This window comes from Cetorhinus maximus, chromosome 19 (genome assembly GCF_964194155.1).
Source record: "Cetorhinus maximus chromosome 19, sCetMax3.hap1.1, whole genome shotgun sequence".
Taxonomy (NCBI): domain Eukaryota; kingdom Metazoa; phylum Chordata; class Chondrichthyes; order Lamniformes; family Cetorhinidae; genus Cetorhinus; species Cetorhinus maximus.
Window position 1 is genome coordinate 74399523 of NC_135897.1, and position 17964 is coordinate 74417486.

At 43.1% G+C, this 17964-nt stretch overlaps 1 protein-coding gene across 1 annotated transcript; it reads right to left on the reverse strand.

Annotated features, from left to right (window-relative positions):
* Positions 1–601: 601 nt before the first annotated feature.
* On the reverse strand, positions 602–17903 carry col4a4 (collagen, type IV, alpha 4). The gene is made up of 8 exons (XM_078564446.1): positions 17853–17903; positions 14757–14864; positions 14103–14175; positions 11075–11209; positions 7937–8053; positions 4608–4796; positions 1988–2274; positions 602–1109 (listed from the first exon to the last, which is right to left on the reverse strand). Exons 1-8 carry the CDS (start codon positions 17901–17903, stop codon positions 849–851), a joined length of 1221 nt encoding a protein of 406 aa, XP_078420572.1. The 3' UTR covers positions 602–848.
* Between the last annotated feature and the right edge of the window lie 61 nt (positions 17904–17964).

Consider the following 17964-nt stretch of genomic DNA (forward strand, 5'->3'; position numbering starts at 1 on the left):
CGGCCACCTCCAGCTATGCCATCTTCAATGCAGCAGCAGGTTTCTTCCTCCCACTGTTGGGGAGCTGTACAGTTCTCCTACTCTTTATTGCACCCAGCAGTGCAAAAGGGACGTGTCACTAAACCTCGGTGCAGTCTGTGACCATCCTGAATGCATTACAAAACTTCTTGCTCATTTAGCTGCAGCATCTAACGCCACTAAATTCTATTCTTGGATTGACCCGTTAAATGCTCCAGTTGAGATCGCATCACATGGGTCCCCTGTTGCACATTCAATGTCAAACCCAGAAGTAATGTTGTAGCAGTGCTCAAATACCACAAACCAAGGTGCTGAAACCTCTTCCAGATTTCACATCCAATTTTTGCGGCCCCTCCGCTCTGAACATGCCACTGAGTTATTAATGGAACCATTGCTATTAACAATAATATAGTTACAATAACTTTTTACAGACCACTTTCAATTGCCCTGACTTTGAATGATCTGTGGTTTTTTTTGTCATCTTAATTTTAGAACTTCTTGCTAAGACCAGGTGACAAAAATATTTCAGCTTTTAAAAAATAATTTTACAGATCTATAAGTTAAATTGCACCAACAATGTCAATTAAGTTGCTGTACATTTCACATAAAATTTAATCTCCACGGATTTTACTTTTGAATATATTGATTAACATGAGCATGCTAATGCCAGTGTAAATACTGACATACATTTTCTAATCGGCTGAAGTTGAACTTAAGAGAAAGAAATTAAATGAGCACCATTAACCATTAGGCCTGAATTGTTATCTTCCCTTTGGTAAAAAGTCTTACCACATGCTTTCCTTGTAGAGTTCCAATGCAGGTGAAATTATTTATCTTTTCAGACAAACCTGACATCTACTAACTCTTTGTCTTTGTAATTGCTCTATTTTGAGAGTTTCTGATGGACCAGACGATCCAAACTGGTGGCTTGGTTGCACAGTTGTCAGCCAAAAGCTGTATTTATCAGTAAAGTAGTGGCAGGTGCCACGAGCTCCTTGGCACTCAATGAATGGCGTTGAGCGGAAATCTTCTAGGCAGCTGCCAGGTGATGTTAGAGACTGACCCCCGCCTTCGGCACCAGCTCCTGTGTGCTGCAACAAGAAGGTAGAGCATAAGATTCGTAGCTGGAAGTTAAACCCGTGATACTCCTAGTTTTATTTGATATTTTACAATCCTAAACTGACATGCACCACATCCTAAATAAGAACCAAGAAGATGAGCAAAAGGGATTATAAATTGGATAGTCCCTGAAAACGGACTCGGGGATCATGACGTACAGTGAAACCGTACCCATTGACTGCCATGCAGTAGGTAGCACTACATAGGAGCACTAGGAAAGGTAAAGGCACCCACAAGACATGTATTAAGGGAATTCACAAGAATGATTTATATGCGTTATTCAATGATTTTATAAATTTGGTTTGGAACGTCTATTTTGTGGTGGCTTTTTTGCATTGTGACTATGCAGACACTGCGATGGTCAGTGACAGAGGGAAGGTGTGGGACAGTTGGTGAATGAGGAATTGGGATTACGGTTACTGGTACTGCAGTCAATTGAGTTCTTCATGGACAGCCTGGACAGAAAGGGCTTCTTTCCTCATGCTTCTCTTCCTCTTTCTCTCACTGTATATCTGGTGGCAAGGGCAGCTCCCCATAATGGTGAGGCTGTGCAGCATGCAGCAGGTCACCCATTCTGATGGCACTTGAGACTGATTTTGGAACTCATGCTTTGGAATCAGGTCATCAATTCTCCAGCATTGTGCGGGGGTGGGGGGGGGTGGGGAATGGCAAATCACCAGTTCCGTTATGTACCTAGATAGTTACATGTCAATTTCAATTGCCACTGAAATCATATTACAAAAATAATACACCATGTGATAAATTTTCAGCCGATGTATTCCATTTGGGTTTTATAATGATGTGTATACTTTTTTTTTTAAGTGCACAGCCAATTAAAAATGTAGCTTACCATCAAAAAGGAATATCCAGTCCAAAGGCTGACCCACCCTGATGGGCAAGGAGGGATGGTCTGGTCCTGGCTATGTACAGCCACTGCGACAGAAGGTGCTTCGCAGACAGAACACCTGCTGATATAAGGTTCGATCTCTTGTTCAATGAGTGGTATCACGGGGACAGGTGCGGTGGTAGACAGCCAATAGGATTTGTCATTTCTAGTGGCATAGTGACAAACTTCATCAATGCTGCAATATGCAAATGGCATAGTACTGAACATTGGCAGACAAGAGCCAGCTAGACCTGGGAGAACAGCAAGATTGCAGTAATGGTTAGCAATAACTATCTGACGTAATGATCAGAAGTAACATAATGAAATATCCTGACAGCCTTGCCATTTAGCTGTCAAAACACAAACTAAAGCAGTTTTCCAATTGTACACCAAGCCTAGCAATGCTGCTCTTGGACAGAGGCCTCCACTTACTATACAGAGACAGCACCAGGCACACACTCCCATTTTTGTCATAGCCCATGCAGAGACTTTCTTGCCAAGCTGCAGCTACCGTAGTCAATGAATAGCAATCCCTGTTGTGTCCAAAGTGGCATTTTCTTTCTTGAGTAGCAATACCACAGAATTAATGTGAAATCAGAAGTCTCCAAACCACACAGCTAAGGAAGGTCTGAGGTTCAATCCATGCTCTGTTTCTAGTCATGGGGCAGTAAGAGGAGACCTCCACTGAATTGCAATACCCCAGGTTGAGAAAGAAAAAATGGCCACAAGGCTCCTGATTATCCTGAGGGACCTCAGGTGAAGTGCCCCTGTGAGGATGTTGGGAGAGGATGGATTGGACTTGGGTGTGAGCTGTTCCATAGCTGGTAGCCATAGCTGTACCACTGTCAGGCTCAGATTTGGCACTCGGACTGGAGAGTGGTTGCTATGCCGTGAACAGTAATTGAGGAAATTAGGAGATCAAAGGAAGGGGAAACATTGTAGGAACAATAAATGGAAAATCAAAAAGTTTTATGCTGTGGTGTGACACTGCTAAGTCTGGTTTCGGAAGTAAACCACTTATTGCCACACTCTGGAACAGTTGTAAATCCAGTAAGTTATGAAGTTTGTGCCGATAAGTGATACCACCCAGTTCTCATGGGACTTACAGCAAGATGGCTTAAACAAAATGCTATGCAGATAATCACCTATTATTATAAATTGTCTTGTGGGCTATCTAACCAGGCTGCTGGTTATTTCTCAATCTATTATCTGTTCATTCACACTGAACACAATCACATAAGAGGTCTGTCACAACATTTTTAATAGCGAAAGCACATTATACTGAATTAAAATCCGTTATTACTAAGTTACTCAGTGGGATGGGGAACATTGCAGGGCTCGAGGAGGGTGTAAAAGTGAGGAGGAGCAAGGCCATGAAGAAATTTAAACATAAGGATGAGAGTTTTAAACTTCAGCTGCTGAAGGACCAGGAGCCGGTGTAGGTAGGCTAGAACAGTGGTGCTGGGCGAGTGGACTTGGTGGAAAATAGATTACAGATAGCGGAGCTTTGGGTGAGCTGAAGTTTACTGAGGTGTTGGCTTCGATGTTGGTCAGGACAATATTGAGTGGCCAAGTCTGAAGATATGGATGAAGGAAGGACAGGGGCGGGCAATATTATGGAGGTGGAAGTAGACGGTCTTTGTGGTAGAGAGATTATAGGGTCTGAAGTTCGGCTCAGGGTCAAATAGGATTGCAAAAATTCGAGCTCAGCCTGAGACACAAGCTGTAGAGGGAGATAGAATCAGTGGCAAAAGTATGGAGTTTGTGATGTGAGCCACTAGACAACAGTATCTGTCCTCTCCACATTACAACAGTGATTACGCTTCATACTTAATTGGCAGAAAAGACTCTGGGACATCCTGAGGTTGTTGAAAGGCACTAGATAAATGCAAGTCTTTCATTATTCTTTCCTTGGCGTTTAACTGGAGGAAATTGTGGCTCATCCAGATCTGAAGGTCGAGCAAGCACCCTGGCCAACACTTTGAGAGAGGTAGCGCAGGGAAAGAGCTGGGTGGTATCAGCATTCATTGATCATCTGGTAAATCTGAACCTGATACATAGGGAAAATCTCTCACTAACATCATGTGGGAATGAATAATGAATGGGGTGATTTTCCCTGGATCCTTTACATGCTATGGAGCCTTTGAGGTACCCGAGATGGAGTCTTGAGCTGCAAAGCCGGATTCGTCCACACTTAGTGCAACATATCATCTTGGTAAAGGAGTTTAAGTGTGCACTAGAAATGGCCGCCTGGAGAATTATTAAGGATTTGATTAACAATTAAACTGCCTGCTAGTGCTTATTAAAAAGGTTGCACAGCATTTTGATGGCTAGTACTTCAAGCAATGCCCTCTCCTAACAGTGACCAGCTGAACAACAGTAAACAAGTCACAGCTGAGGATTATTACATTACTTAAACCATACTCAGCTTACATTTGATGCTGGAGATTTGAAAAGCACTTTTGAAACACATCAACCTTTATTCCAGAAAGTCTCTGAGAAATGTTTAGACCCAAAATACGAAAATATAGCAAAGTGTTAGGTTATATCTTATACAAAAGGGTAAGCAATGTCTTGTACTTACCAAGATCTTGATTGTGAGACTTTGCTTGGCCCTCCAGATAAAGCAAGCTATATCCTTGCCAAAGACTATTCATGTTTTGAGGACATGTAGGCACCTTCTGGTTCTGACTATGCAACACAATCAAGAAGCCAGCAGAAAATGGAGGACACGGGCCTGGATTTCCTGGCGGGCCTTGTTGTCCAGGAGGGCCTAAAGTGAAGGACAAAGTTTCACTGAGGCTTTAATAAAGAAATGGCAACTGTATGTCAACCAATATCCAAACTAATCAAAGGACTCGTGTTTATATTGTTTTATATTTTGAAACTACTGTGGGGGTGATCTTTCTGTAATTTCATCTTCCTTTAGTAACATGTTCCGCAAAACGGTCACCCAGTCTGCATTTAGTCTCCCCAAGGTAGAGGAGACTGCATTAGGAGAGTGAATACAGTAGACCAAATTGAAGGAGGTGCAAGTGAAGCGCTGCTTCACCTGAAAGGAGTGTTTGGGGCCTTGGACAGGGAGGAGGGAGGGGGTAAACGGACAGGTGATGCACCTTCTGCGATTGCATGGGAAGGTGCCGTGGGAGGGGGATGAGGATTGGGGGTGGTGGAGAAGTGGATATAAGGTGTCTCGGAGGTCTCAATGGAATGCTGACAGGGGGGTGAGGGGAAGATGTGTCTGGTGGTGGCATCATGCTGGAGTTGGTGGAAATGGTGAAGAATGATCCTTTTAATGCAGAAGCTGCTGGGGTGAAAAATGAGGACAAGGGGTCCCCATCATGATTCTGGGAGGGAGGGGAAGGGGTGAGGGCAGAGGTGCGGAGATGGGTCGGACACGGTTGAGGGCCCGGAAGGCATGTCAGAAGCGCCGTTTTGGAAGGTAGCATCATTGGAACAGATGTGACGGAGGCAGAGGGACTGGAAGAATGGGATGGAGTACTTACAGGAAGCAGGGTGTAAGGAACTGTAGTTGAGGTAGCTGTGTGAAAGCAAACCCTACACCAATATTCTTCTGGGCTATAATTCAGCATTCTTCTATATTTAGTGAGTTGAAATGTTAGATCCATTTCATGCTGTAGCAGTACCAGATTTGATGTAACAGTATTTAAATGGTATCCAGCACAATTTTTCTGTGGTATTTGCACCATGTTTGCACTTTTCTCCATCTCTGTCCATTTGGAATAAGATTCGAGAATGTTCCACAAATGAAGGAGCTTTAAAATTGTTTTGTACGTTTTTGGTGTAATGTAAAGCCTGAGTGGGACTGGAACAAAGAACATTCCACATCTCCCGCAAAAAGGCAGGCATAGCTAGCCCACGCAGTTATCCATAGTAACACCTTTTGTTGGAGGACAAGTTCAGTCAGGCAGAGGAGGGTGCTGGTGGGTGGGCTTTGTTGGGTCTTCATTCATGAACGAAGTGGAGAGATGTCAGATCATCCTGATGGAGGATGGAGGTGTAGAGGGATTGGGCTTCCATGGTCCTAATCTGGCTCCATCCCTCCCTCTTTTCCAATACATTGATGACTCTATCAGAGTCATTTCCTGCTCTATCCTTGAACTGGAAAATTACAACTTTGCTTCCAATTTCCATGCTTCTCTCACCTTCACATGGTCCAGCTCCAACTCTTCCCTTGACTTATCTACTTCTATTTCTGGGGATAGGTTATCAACCAATATTCACTATAAACCATTGACTCCCACAGCTACCTTGACTACACCTCCTCACACCCTGCTTCCTGCCAGGACTCTATTCCGTTCTTCCAGTTTATCGATCTCTGTTGTATCTGTTCAGACAAAGAACATTCCACATCTCCCACAAAAAGACAGGCACAGCAACCTTCCATACTAGCACTTAAAGTATGTCTTCCTTTTACCTCTAACAAGGATTTCTTCCAACAGTGGTTGACAGGGCCCTCGACCATGTCTGTTTTATTTCACGCACTTCCGCTTGTCCTCAACTTCCACCCCACCAGCTTCTGCATTCAAAGGATCATCCTCCACCATTTATAACACCTTCAGCATGATGCCAAAACTATATTCCCCCTTCATTTTCAGCATCCTGAAGGGACTGTTCCCTCCGTGACACTCTGGTCCACACAGTGACCCAAACACTTCCTCCACCTCCTAAGGCACCTTTCCACACAAGCACAAGAGATGTGCTTTTACCTTCTCTCTTCTCACTGTTCAAGGCCTCAAACAATTCCTTCCAAGTGAAACAGCAATTTTCTTGTACTTCTTTCATTTTGGTATGCTGTATTCGCTGCTCACGATGTGGTTTCCTCTACACTGGGGAGGTCAAACATGGCCCGAGTGACCATTTTGTGGAACACCCCCATTCATTCTGCATGAGTAACTCCAAGCTGTTAGTCGCCTGTCATTTTAATTCTCCACCTCGCTCCCACTCACCTTTTCTCTGACCTCAGAGAAATTTTCCGACACACGGGCAGGAAAACAGCCATTTTTCCCATCTCCGATATATTCATAGCTAATAAATGGATGTGTTCAAAGAAAATAATAAAAACACACAAATGTGCCAAGAACCATTGAGGACACCAATGCACCCAGGGCAACAATTTCTATGAAAGCAAAATACTGTGGATGCTGAAGATCTGAAATAAAAACAGAAAGTGCTGGGAAAACAAAACTTTGGTGCTCAAATACTGGAGTGAGACTTGAACTGCAACTTTCTGACACACAGACAAGAGTGTTAGCAACTGAGCCATTGCTTTCCATATATGTGCACAAGTCATTATCCAATGACTGCCCCCAACCTGTGGACACTTAACCTTAATTTATCCAATTAACGCTTGGGAGAATAATCACAGAGGCATAAAAAATTGTGAATTATGGTCATTTTCATAGCATTCAGAAATATAATGGCGATGGGGAAAAAAGGCTGATGACTGGATGGTCGGCTGGGAGCAGGAGATCTTGTGACTTGTGAGTACATCCAATCAGTTTAGAGAACCCTAGACACAGACCATTAACATAGGGTGGATGCCTGGATGATCTGCCTCTGGCCTCTTCAATGGCATTTAAAGCAGCAGAATTCTGGAGTAACTGGATTCTTCACAAATTCTTGACACTCTTCCTCGCCATCTTCCTATCCTCAACCCCTCCAAAATGGAACTCTTCCATCCTGCTCTCATAGAGTTTAATAATTCTAGAGGCAAATCCTTTCTCGCAAGAAGATATCAAGCAAGATTTCAGCAGAATTTCTGGCAATTACAGCAAGAAAGTCAGATTTTAGCGCTAAGAATAAATTTGTACTTCATGCAACTCAGTGTCTCTTTTATGAAATGACTGTTGATAAAAGACAAGCAGTTGAACGGTAAGAATTTTTTCTCACCTTGGTCCCCAATGATTCCTCGTTGCCCAGGTAGGCCGATGTTTCCTGGGTACCCAGGGGGACCAGATGGACCATCAGAACCTGGCCTTCCAGACTCCCCTTTGTGGCCTTTGGGTCCTGTAGGTGTGGAGAAAGATGACCATTTATAGATTTCTCCAAGGATCCACATTAGTAATTGAAATCTGCTTTTTAAGCTTTCAATTTTGAAAAGAAAAAAGGCTGAGATATCAGTGTTTAGTTTAAGAAAAAAAAGAAAGAATTCGTTGAACATCAGGGGGAACAAACTACCTTACTAGGTGGAAATTTTATGCATAATTTGAATATTCATTCACAGCCTATTGCATATGTTTGTTCTAACGTGTGTCTGCATTGCACAAAACGCAAACATATCCCAGTCAGACCCCCTATAATTAAATGCGAAAATATTATAAAAGAGTGGGAGGAATTTAATGTAGGTGACTGGAGTCGTGCCTGCCAGCTGGAGTGCCCTGACAATCAGGCACTTAACCGGATAGCAGCAGGCCTTCCCCGAGATCAAGGACTCTGGGGGCAGAGATCACCCCTGCAAAGCACCGCGCCCACCCACACCCCCCGTCCACCCCAGAGCAGTCAGTCTCTTCATTGCTTGGCAGCCCTACTGGGGAGGTGGTGGCTGCTGTCCATAATGTACTCACCCAACCCACGGCCCAGGATCACTGAGTGACCCAGGCCGCAGGTGAGTGATGGCAGGAAGGGGATCGCAGGTTGGGGGTGGCGGGGGGTGTGGTGGGGTCGATAACAAGGTGGTCGTCAGCTGGGGGGGAGCCCTTCCCAATGTTGGATCTCTCGGTCAGGCACTGAGTGCCTTTGGACAAGGGACGCCCTAAGAGACCACAGACAATCCAAACAGGGTTTGCTTGTCAGGCTGAGTGGTGTGTCCCCTACCCACCACTGGGTGGATACCAGTGGCAGCAGGATAAGAACCTTAATGATTGCCCACTTAAGGGGCTCAATTGGTGGTGGGGCAGCTGGTGGTCCACAAACCTCCCCGTCACGGAGTTAATCGGGACAGAGGTGTGAAGGCGGCATGCTGCCCACACACCATCCTCCTGTCCGATCAAATGCCCCATTGCCACCAAACTTGTCACTGGGGTGGGCATTAAACTCTACCTTGTATTTGGGAAACTGGAAGCCACTTATTTGGTTCAAATGCAGGTAAAGCAAGTGGGGAAAATATGGGTTTTTAGGCGGAGGACTAGGAAATGGCAAAAGCATCAGATAAATGAATGGATCTGAGAGGAAAACAGAAGGAATTGTCCGCCAGACCCTTGGGCAATCCTGGCAATTTGGTCATCAGTGCCTTTGAATGGGGAAATGGGGATCCTGTTGGAATGTGCAGGGTAAGTTGGTGGGCACCTGTGCCACAAAGGGATGATCTTGTATATCCCAGCTGCTCCATTCTGCCAAATGCTGGCATCTATAAGACTTAGGAGCAGAAGTAGGCTGAGATCATGGCTGATCTGATAATCCTCCGCTCCACTTTCCTGCCTTTTCCCTATAACCCTTGATTCCCTTACTGACTAAAAATGTCTATCTCAGCCTTGAATATACTTAACGACCCAGTCTCTATAGCCCTCTGCGGTAAAGAATTCCACAGATTCACTACCCTCTGAGAGAAAAAATTCCTCCTCATCTCTGTCTTAAACGGGTGACCCCTTACACTGAAATTATACCCGCTGGTCCTAGATTCTCCCACAAGGGGAACCAACCTCTCAGCATCTACCCTGTAAAGCCCCCTAAGAATCTTATATGCTTCAATAAGGTCGCCTCTCATTCTTCTAAACTCCAATCAGTATGGGCCCAGCCAACTCAACCTCTCCTCATAAGAAAATCCCTCTACACCTGGGATCAACCTAGTGAACCTTCTCTGGACTGCCTCCAATGTCAGTATGTCTTTCCTTAGATAAGGGAACCAAAATTGTTCACAGTATTCTAGGTGTGGTCTAACTAGTGCCTTGTATAGTTTTAGCAAAACTTCCCTATTTTTATACTCCATTCCTTTTGAAATAACAGCCAACATTCCATTTGCCTTCCCTATTACCTGTTCATCTTGTATGTTAGCTTTTTGGGATTCATGCACAAGGACTCCCAAATCCCTCTGTGCTGTAGCCTTCTGCAGTCTTTCTCCATTTAAATAATATTCAGCTCCTCGATTCTTCCTGCCAAAGTGCATAACCTCACATTTTCCCACATTACATTCCATCTGCCAAGTTTTTGCCCACTCACTTAACCTGTCCATATCCCTCTGTAGACTTCTTGTGTCATCCTCACCACTTGCCTGCCCACCTATTTTTGTGTCATCCGCATTATTATTTCCCCAGCCTCCTTCTCTAAGGGGCCTATGTTCACTTTGGCCTCTCTCTTCCTTTTTGTATATTTAAAGAGGCTTTTACTGTCCATTTTCATATTACTTGCTAGTTTACCCTCAAAGTTTATTTTCTCCCACTTTATTATTTTTTTGGTCATTTTTTTGGGTTTCCGACATTACAACTGTGACCACACTTCAAAAGTACTGATGTCATGAAAGACACTATGTAAATGTAAGCCCTGCTTTTCCTCCTGTTACTCCCAGCTGCTGATTATGCAGCTTTCTAATGAAAACACACAAAGAAAACGTTTGTGCAACACTCAACTTCTAAAGTCACAGCCCCAGTAATAAAGTGATTAAAATTAGCAAGAACATGGTGCCATGAACACTGCATATTTCATGATTTTTTTTCTTTAGAAAGCACAAAATAAACTTAAAAGCTGGAATTTTCCAAATGAAAGAAAAACACCACGTAATAATATAATGAAGTTTCTATCTTTATGCATATTTTGCTGATATCTATTCTGCTTGGTTGCACACTCTGACCTGCTCTGCTTTCATTGATTTTGTTTGAAATTTCCTCAGAATCTTTTAGATAGCCCAGGGTTATCCACCTGCTACTCTTCAGGAAATTTCCAAATGGTTACACGGTATTGCACAGTACATCTTCTGTTGTGTAGTGCCTTTGATTTACCTGACCTAAGGCAAGATTGATACGATCACCATCTCATAGAGGACATTGCCAACATATGGAACTCACACAGAGTGTATACTTCAAAAGTAGGCAATACCTGGAAGGCCAGGTGAACCTGGAAATCCCACTCTTCCTCGTGATCCTGGAAGACCTGAGGGTCCTGGTAGCCCCGGATCTCCTTTATAATGACTTTTATCCCCTTCAGTATCTGGAATAACTATACCAGGTGGTCCTATAACAGAAACAATAAAGAAATAATTAATTAACAATATTCTGATTCAAAATGTAAAGAGAAAACTTCAATATGTACCAAGAATTTATCTGTAATAGCAACGTGCAAGCGTTTACAGAAATGGCTGGAGGAACGCAGAAAGTTAAAACCTCCAATCCAATAGTAAATGGTCACCTGCATCTTTAAGAATCTAAGTTCTGAAGGCCAGAGAAGGAAAGACCAGCAGCTTTGGTTTCAAACACTAAAGAAATGAGTAGGCCAGAAAAACTGGAATTTTTTCATATGACTTATTTATATATCATTGTTTACATTTAAAAGGTACAATTTCGGGAGCAATTTTGACCTAATGCATCTTTCAAGAATGCCACGGGATTGAATGTGTCACTGGTTTTACCCTGCCTGTTTATGTTTTCCATTGAAGTCAATGGAGAGGAAAATTGACAAGATATAAAACTAGCATTGCTCCTGATCCCATGGGCTTCCTGCCCAGGGAGTGAGGTTATCATTCCCCTGACTGAGTCTCATACAGTCTCCAAATCTGCAAAAAACAACTGATGATGTCAGATTCTGCACCTTGGAAGATCCCTGAGTTGCACTTGCAGAATGTATCAGTGAGCTCTTGATTTCAAACTAATTTTGGACTCCTGCAGAATAATTAAAACTACTCCAGAAATTAAGCTGCACAGAACAAGGAATCACACCATCGGTAAGCACGAAACTATTTTATCGCTTAGTTATGAGGTTACCACTACCTTCAGAACCCGCCACAAACTCTGCTCCCTAGCCACCAACTCCATCCCTCATCTGAGATCCTGTGCTAAATGGGCAGAAGTGTACCTTTGTAACAACTAGACTTGATTATTCCAATGCTCTCCTGTCCAGCCTCCCATTTTCCAAGCTCCATAAACTTGAGTTCAACTAAATTTCTGCTACCTGTATCCTAACTTGTAGCAAATCCCATTCATCCATCAATCCCCTGTTCACTGACTTACACTGGCTTCCAGTTTTGCAACAACTCAATTTTAAATATCTTATCCTTGTTTTCAAATCCCTCCACACCCTCACTCCTCCCTATCTCTGTAACCTCCTCCAGCCCTGCAACCATCCAAGGTCGCTATCACTCCTCCCATTCTGGACTCTTGCAGATTCCCAATTTTAAACACCTTACTATTGGCGGTCATGCCTTCAGCTAACTGGGCATTGACTTTTGGAATTCCATCCCTAAACCGCTCTGCTTCTTTAGCTCTTTCTTCCCCTTTAAGACGCTCTTTAAAATCTCCCTCTTTGGCCTATCCTAATATCTCCTTTTGTGGGTCTGTGCCAAATGTTGTTTGATAACACTCCTGAGAAGTGCCTTGGATGTTCTACATTGTTGATGGTGCTTATTTAAGTTATTGTTGTTTAGTCACTTATCATAGCTCACCTTGATCACCTGAAGAAGTCACAGATTCAGCACCAAGAAGGAATGCGGCATGACAACCAAAACAAAGAAAGAATTAATACAAACAGCCAGTTGACCATATCAAAAGCTGAGTCATCAATAACAAGCATACACATAAATGATGGAATACTCTTCACTTGCCTGGATGAGTGCAGCTCCAAAAACGCTCAAGAAGCTCAACACCATCCAGGACAAAGCAGTACGCTTGATTAGCACTCCATCCAGCACAATAAACTTTCACTTCCTCCACTACCGACACACAGTGGCAGCAGTGTGTAAATACCACACCGGCACAGTTAAGCTGCACTTTGAGGATGCACAAGATGCACTGCAGCAACTAACTAAGGCTCCTTCAACAGCACCTTCCATACCCGTGACCTCTACCACCTAGAAGGGCAAGGGCAGCAGATAGATGGGAACACCACCACCTTCAAGTTCCCCTCCGAGTCACATATCATCCTGACTTAGAAATATATCGCCTTTCCTTCACTGTTGCTGAGTCAAAATATTGGAACTCCCGCCCTAACAGTGGGTGTACATGGACTGCAGCGGTTCAAGGTGGTGACTCACCACCACCTTCTCAAGGGCAATTAGGGATGGGTAATAAATGCCCAAATCCCATGAACGAATAATAAAAAAAATCACAGGAGTTAAGTTACAAACACAAGATCCAGATTGCTGAGCACAAAAGAGGCAGAGCAATGGGAACATAATGAGAGAAAACATGTTCTATTCTATTCATGGTGAGTTTGGGACTCAGGAAGAAAGATTGTTCTAAATGGAGGTAAATCATTTCCCATAACGAGAATTCTCCAATATTCATCCTCAAAAAGCAGCCCAACTGTGCAGGTTTAGCATTTACATTTCACAACACAATACATTTAACCATGGTAAGCCAACCAGAGCTAGGTGTTATTTGAAAGAGCTAATAAAAATAAAGGCCAGGTGTACAAATTTCATAACTTAAATGCATGCAGACTATTGTGTCTCTTGAGATATGAAAATTAGAAAAAAAAGCAATTGAAAATTCCAACAGTCAGATTACAATCATGTTTAAGAACATTCAAGTTACATCTGTAGCCAAAGACAACCTCCAAGTTAAAACTCAGTCAGTGTGAATTTGACAAATTATTGATGGTGATGCATTCCAGAAGTGAAGGTGGCAGAAACAGGACAAGGAATGGTCACCATAGGAGAGGACAAGTTCTTAGGGATAATAGAATGATATAATTCTAAAATAGAGGAATATATTTGACAAGAAATGACATTATTTGCTGATTACCAAAGTGGTATTTTGTGTAGTAATGCTCTTGATGAGCTTAGCAGTCATTTCAGCTTTCTTTAAATAACACTAAACAACTTAAAATATTAAATAAAGTTGCATACATCACTATGTATCCAATATTTTCTACAAGCTCCAATTCAATGATTCCTTTATTAGGGCTTTGTTACCTTGGTATGTGACATTCTCTTTTTCGAACAGTTGTAACTTGGAGCCTTCCGAATGCCATGTACTAAGTTCTGGCTAAGAGGATGAAGTCACCTGTCACTAATCCTCCACCACAGCAGCTCTAAAAACATTCAGAAGTGCTTTGGCTTTCCTTCTCACTGGAGATATACCTCACATCCATTTTGGTCCAACCTACTTTGCTATAAAGGAGATTGTCTACCAATGAAGTGAGGTATGCCGAAAAGTAATCAACATTCCTCTAATATGAGGCACACATGCCTTAGCATACCTACAAACTGTGCTGGTTTCAAATGAGTGCTTCTGATATTATTAAGTAAGAATTTATTTTCTGTTGGCATATTATTTGCAAATGGCAAATACAACAAAGTGAAAATGATAGATTGCACATATAGGGTACAAAACTATTCTTGTAAGCTAGCCTTAGATGGTCAATATTCTATGCATTGTATTGGAAAATTCTTGTGAGAACTTGCAATATCCCCAGCTAAACATAAGCATTTCAAGTTGTGGCTTTATATCATTCTCAGATAAATATTGACTGTAATATTTGAGGAGCTTGATGTTTCTACTGTTATATTATTCAAGTGGATTATCATCACTACCCAAGATCAGAAGGTTATTAAAAGGTAACTGACCTTGAGGCCCTGGTGGACCAGGACAACCAGGTTCACCTCGATCACCTGGAGCTCCCAACGGTCCATCAAGTCCAGGGAACCCAGCGAACCCCTGGACACCTTCTTCCCCTTAACAAAAAGCAAGAACAGAGAATTATAACTGTAGCCTGTATTAGGAATTAAGAAATAAAGTGCAATAATTTTGACCTTAAAAACCCACGTTTGAGCTGTGTCAGGCTGGCAGAGTGTGAAAGGTTGGAGGAGTGTGGAATTCAGCATTAGGAGTGTTTTGCCTTCAAATGTAGTTGGACAGGACTTTTTTCAATTATTAATATTTGTGTAAAGTAAGTGAGTGGAATTCAATTCTGGTATGTGTGTGATGTTAGTTGGGGTTCAGACCAATCATTTAAAACATAGGTGTGTGGTAGTGCAGGGAACTCTCATGATAGACACAGAGTGCAATATGTCAACTATCATTTATCCTCACTGTATGCAGCGATGCATTTAAAAAGAAAAGGTTAGTTAAAGGATGGAATCCAGTTGTATAGAATGAAGAATGGTGGAGATATTAAATAAGTATTTTGTTCTTTTTTTTATAAATGATGGCCAAAGCAAATTTGTACATAAGAAGGTAAAAATTAGGAGGAGGAGTGGACCTCAAGCCTGCTGCACCATTCAAGAAGATTTTGGTTGATCTGATTGTGGGCTTAAATCCACTTTCTGCCTGCCCCTCAGAACCTTTGACTCCCTTGTAGGTGGATAAAGAGCAGCTACTACAGATAATTGTAGAAGAGGAACTGGTTCTGAAAAGACTAGCAGAATTCAAAATGGATAACCCACCAGATCCTGACCGGCTGTGCCTTCGGCCGTTGAATGAAATAAAATTAAAGAGGAAAAAAGGCTCTGATCACATCTTTTCATTCCTGCACACACATGCAAATCGTGCTAGTGGACTGGAGATGAGCTAAAGTAACGTAAAAGCAAAATACTGCAGATGCTGGAAATCTGAAATAAAAATTAAAAATCTGAAATAAAAGCAGAAAATGCTGGAAAAACTCAGCAGGTCTGACAGCATCTGTGGAGAGAGAAACAGAGTTAACGTTTTGAGTCTTCTTCAGAGGTAAAGAGAAGTAGAAATGTGATGAAATTGACACTGTTTGAGGGGATGGAGCAGGTGAAACTGGATAAAAGGCCAATGATAGGTGGGGGCTAAGGAGAGATTGACAAAGGTGTCATGGACACAAGGCAAAGGGAGTGTTAATGGTAGCGGTAAGGGCTAAAGGAGGTGCTGATTGTGGCATAAAGGTAGGAAAGCAGAATGTGTTAATAGCAGAACAAGGGTAAGCACTCTGTGAAAGAACAACATAGAATAAGTAACAGATGGCCCTTTTGGGGGTGGGGTGGGGGGAGGGGGCAGTAGCTGGCGGAAAAGGGGATTAAAAAGCCAATAAAACAATGAATAAATAAATAAAAATGAAAATAAGCAGCTAAAAAATAAAAATAAATTTAAAAATTATTTTTAAAAAGCTAAAGCAACATCTCTGTTCCAGAAGTGCGAGAAGAATAAATTAGTGAACAATAGGCTAATCTAAGATCAGTTGTAGGAAAATCCAGACTCTATGATTAGAGATCAAATTAGTGAGAGAAATGAACAAGCCAATCATGGACAGCCGGTATGGATTCGTTAAAGGCATATTGGGTATTGACAAATTCGAGAGATTTTTCAAGAAGTGACTAATTGGATAGATAAAGGGATGCAACGTGTTTAGTGTATATAGATTTTAAATTAAATAAGGAGTCTCAGGCTTGTAAGAAAAATTCAGGTATATGGTACAAAAGGAAAAGTAGCATCATTGGTTGGAAGTTGGAGGTAAATGTTGTTCAGATTGTAACACAGGCATCAAGGCAACAAATCCACATTTGTTCTCGATATATATAGCTGATTTGGACTTGGGCACAGAGAATGCAATCTCACAATCTTCCGATGACACAAAAGTAGATTTGCTGAATCGTGAAGAAGTGTCAAAGACTTCAGGGTGATGTAGACTGTTAGTAGAGTGGGGTGTCAGGTTACATATACACTGGCCTGAATTTCATGCTGCCTTGCCAGTGGGTTTTCAGACAGGGAGGTTGGGGGGGAGCGTGAAATAGAAGGAATGGGCTTCCCTCTGGATTCTCGCCCGCCCTGATCTCACGGCAGTTTTACACTGGGGCGGGCAAGGCTCCAGACGGGCTGCCTGCCTTTGCCCCAATTGAGGCCCTTAAGTGGCCAATTATTGGTGTTGGGGGTGGGGTGGGGGGCGCAGTTGGGGGCTGCCTCCTTCAGAAGCTCCCTTCTAACTTTGGACCACCCTCACCGCCAGCGGCAGCCACTGGACCTCAACCTTGGCCTCACCCCCAACACCTCAATCACCCAACACCCCTTCTACACTCCCCACACCCCGATACCCCCCCCAAGGCCTTTCCTGCCCTGGGACCCCAAAAAGTTACCTTGATGTCCAGTACCGGGGCTTTGGCTCTGTCATCTTCACACACTTCCTCTCTGGTCACTGCAGGGACTAGAGAGTTATCAGCCAATCAGATTGGCTGGCAATTCTTTAAGGTGGGCCTCCTCCCGAATTAGGGTGGAAGTCCCGCCTGCAGCCAATTGACGCTCATTCGAGCATGCAGTGGCTGCCAGGCAGGCAGAGTCGGCAGATCGACTCTTCGGATGGTGGTAAGGGAAAGCCCACCATTGTGTATTTTTGAGGTATTACACTTTGGAAGAGAAAGCAAAGAATGGGAGTATACACTCAAAGATGCTGAAAGTTGTGAATGAGCAGAAGCAATCAAGGATTCAAATGCACAATTCCTCAACTGCAGACAGATTAGACCATATGAAAGACACGGCAGAATTTTGCCCTTGTTGGGCGGGCTCGGCAGGGGCAGTCGGGAAGCCGACCACCACCCGCGATCGGGGACGGACCACGATTTCATGCTGGCGGGCCAATTAATAAGTGCGAATGCCGCTTGGCCTTTACGCCTGCCAGGCAGCAAAAAAATTTAAGTTAATTAATACTTTAATGGCCTTAATAGGCCTTCTAATTGTTGGCGGACATGCTGCCGATTCATGCCAACCGAGCTATCGTGCAACTGCATGTTGGCGTCAGGACGCTTGCCTGAAGTCATCGCGCGTCATTTCACACTCGAGGGCGTCGGGCGCATGCCCACCTGCCGTGGTGAAAATTCT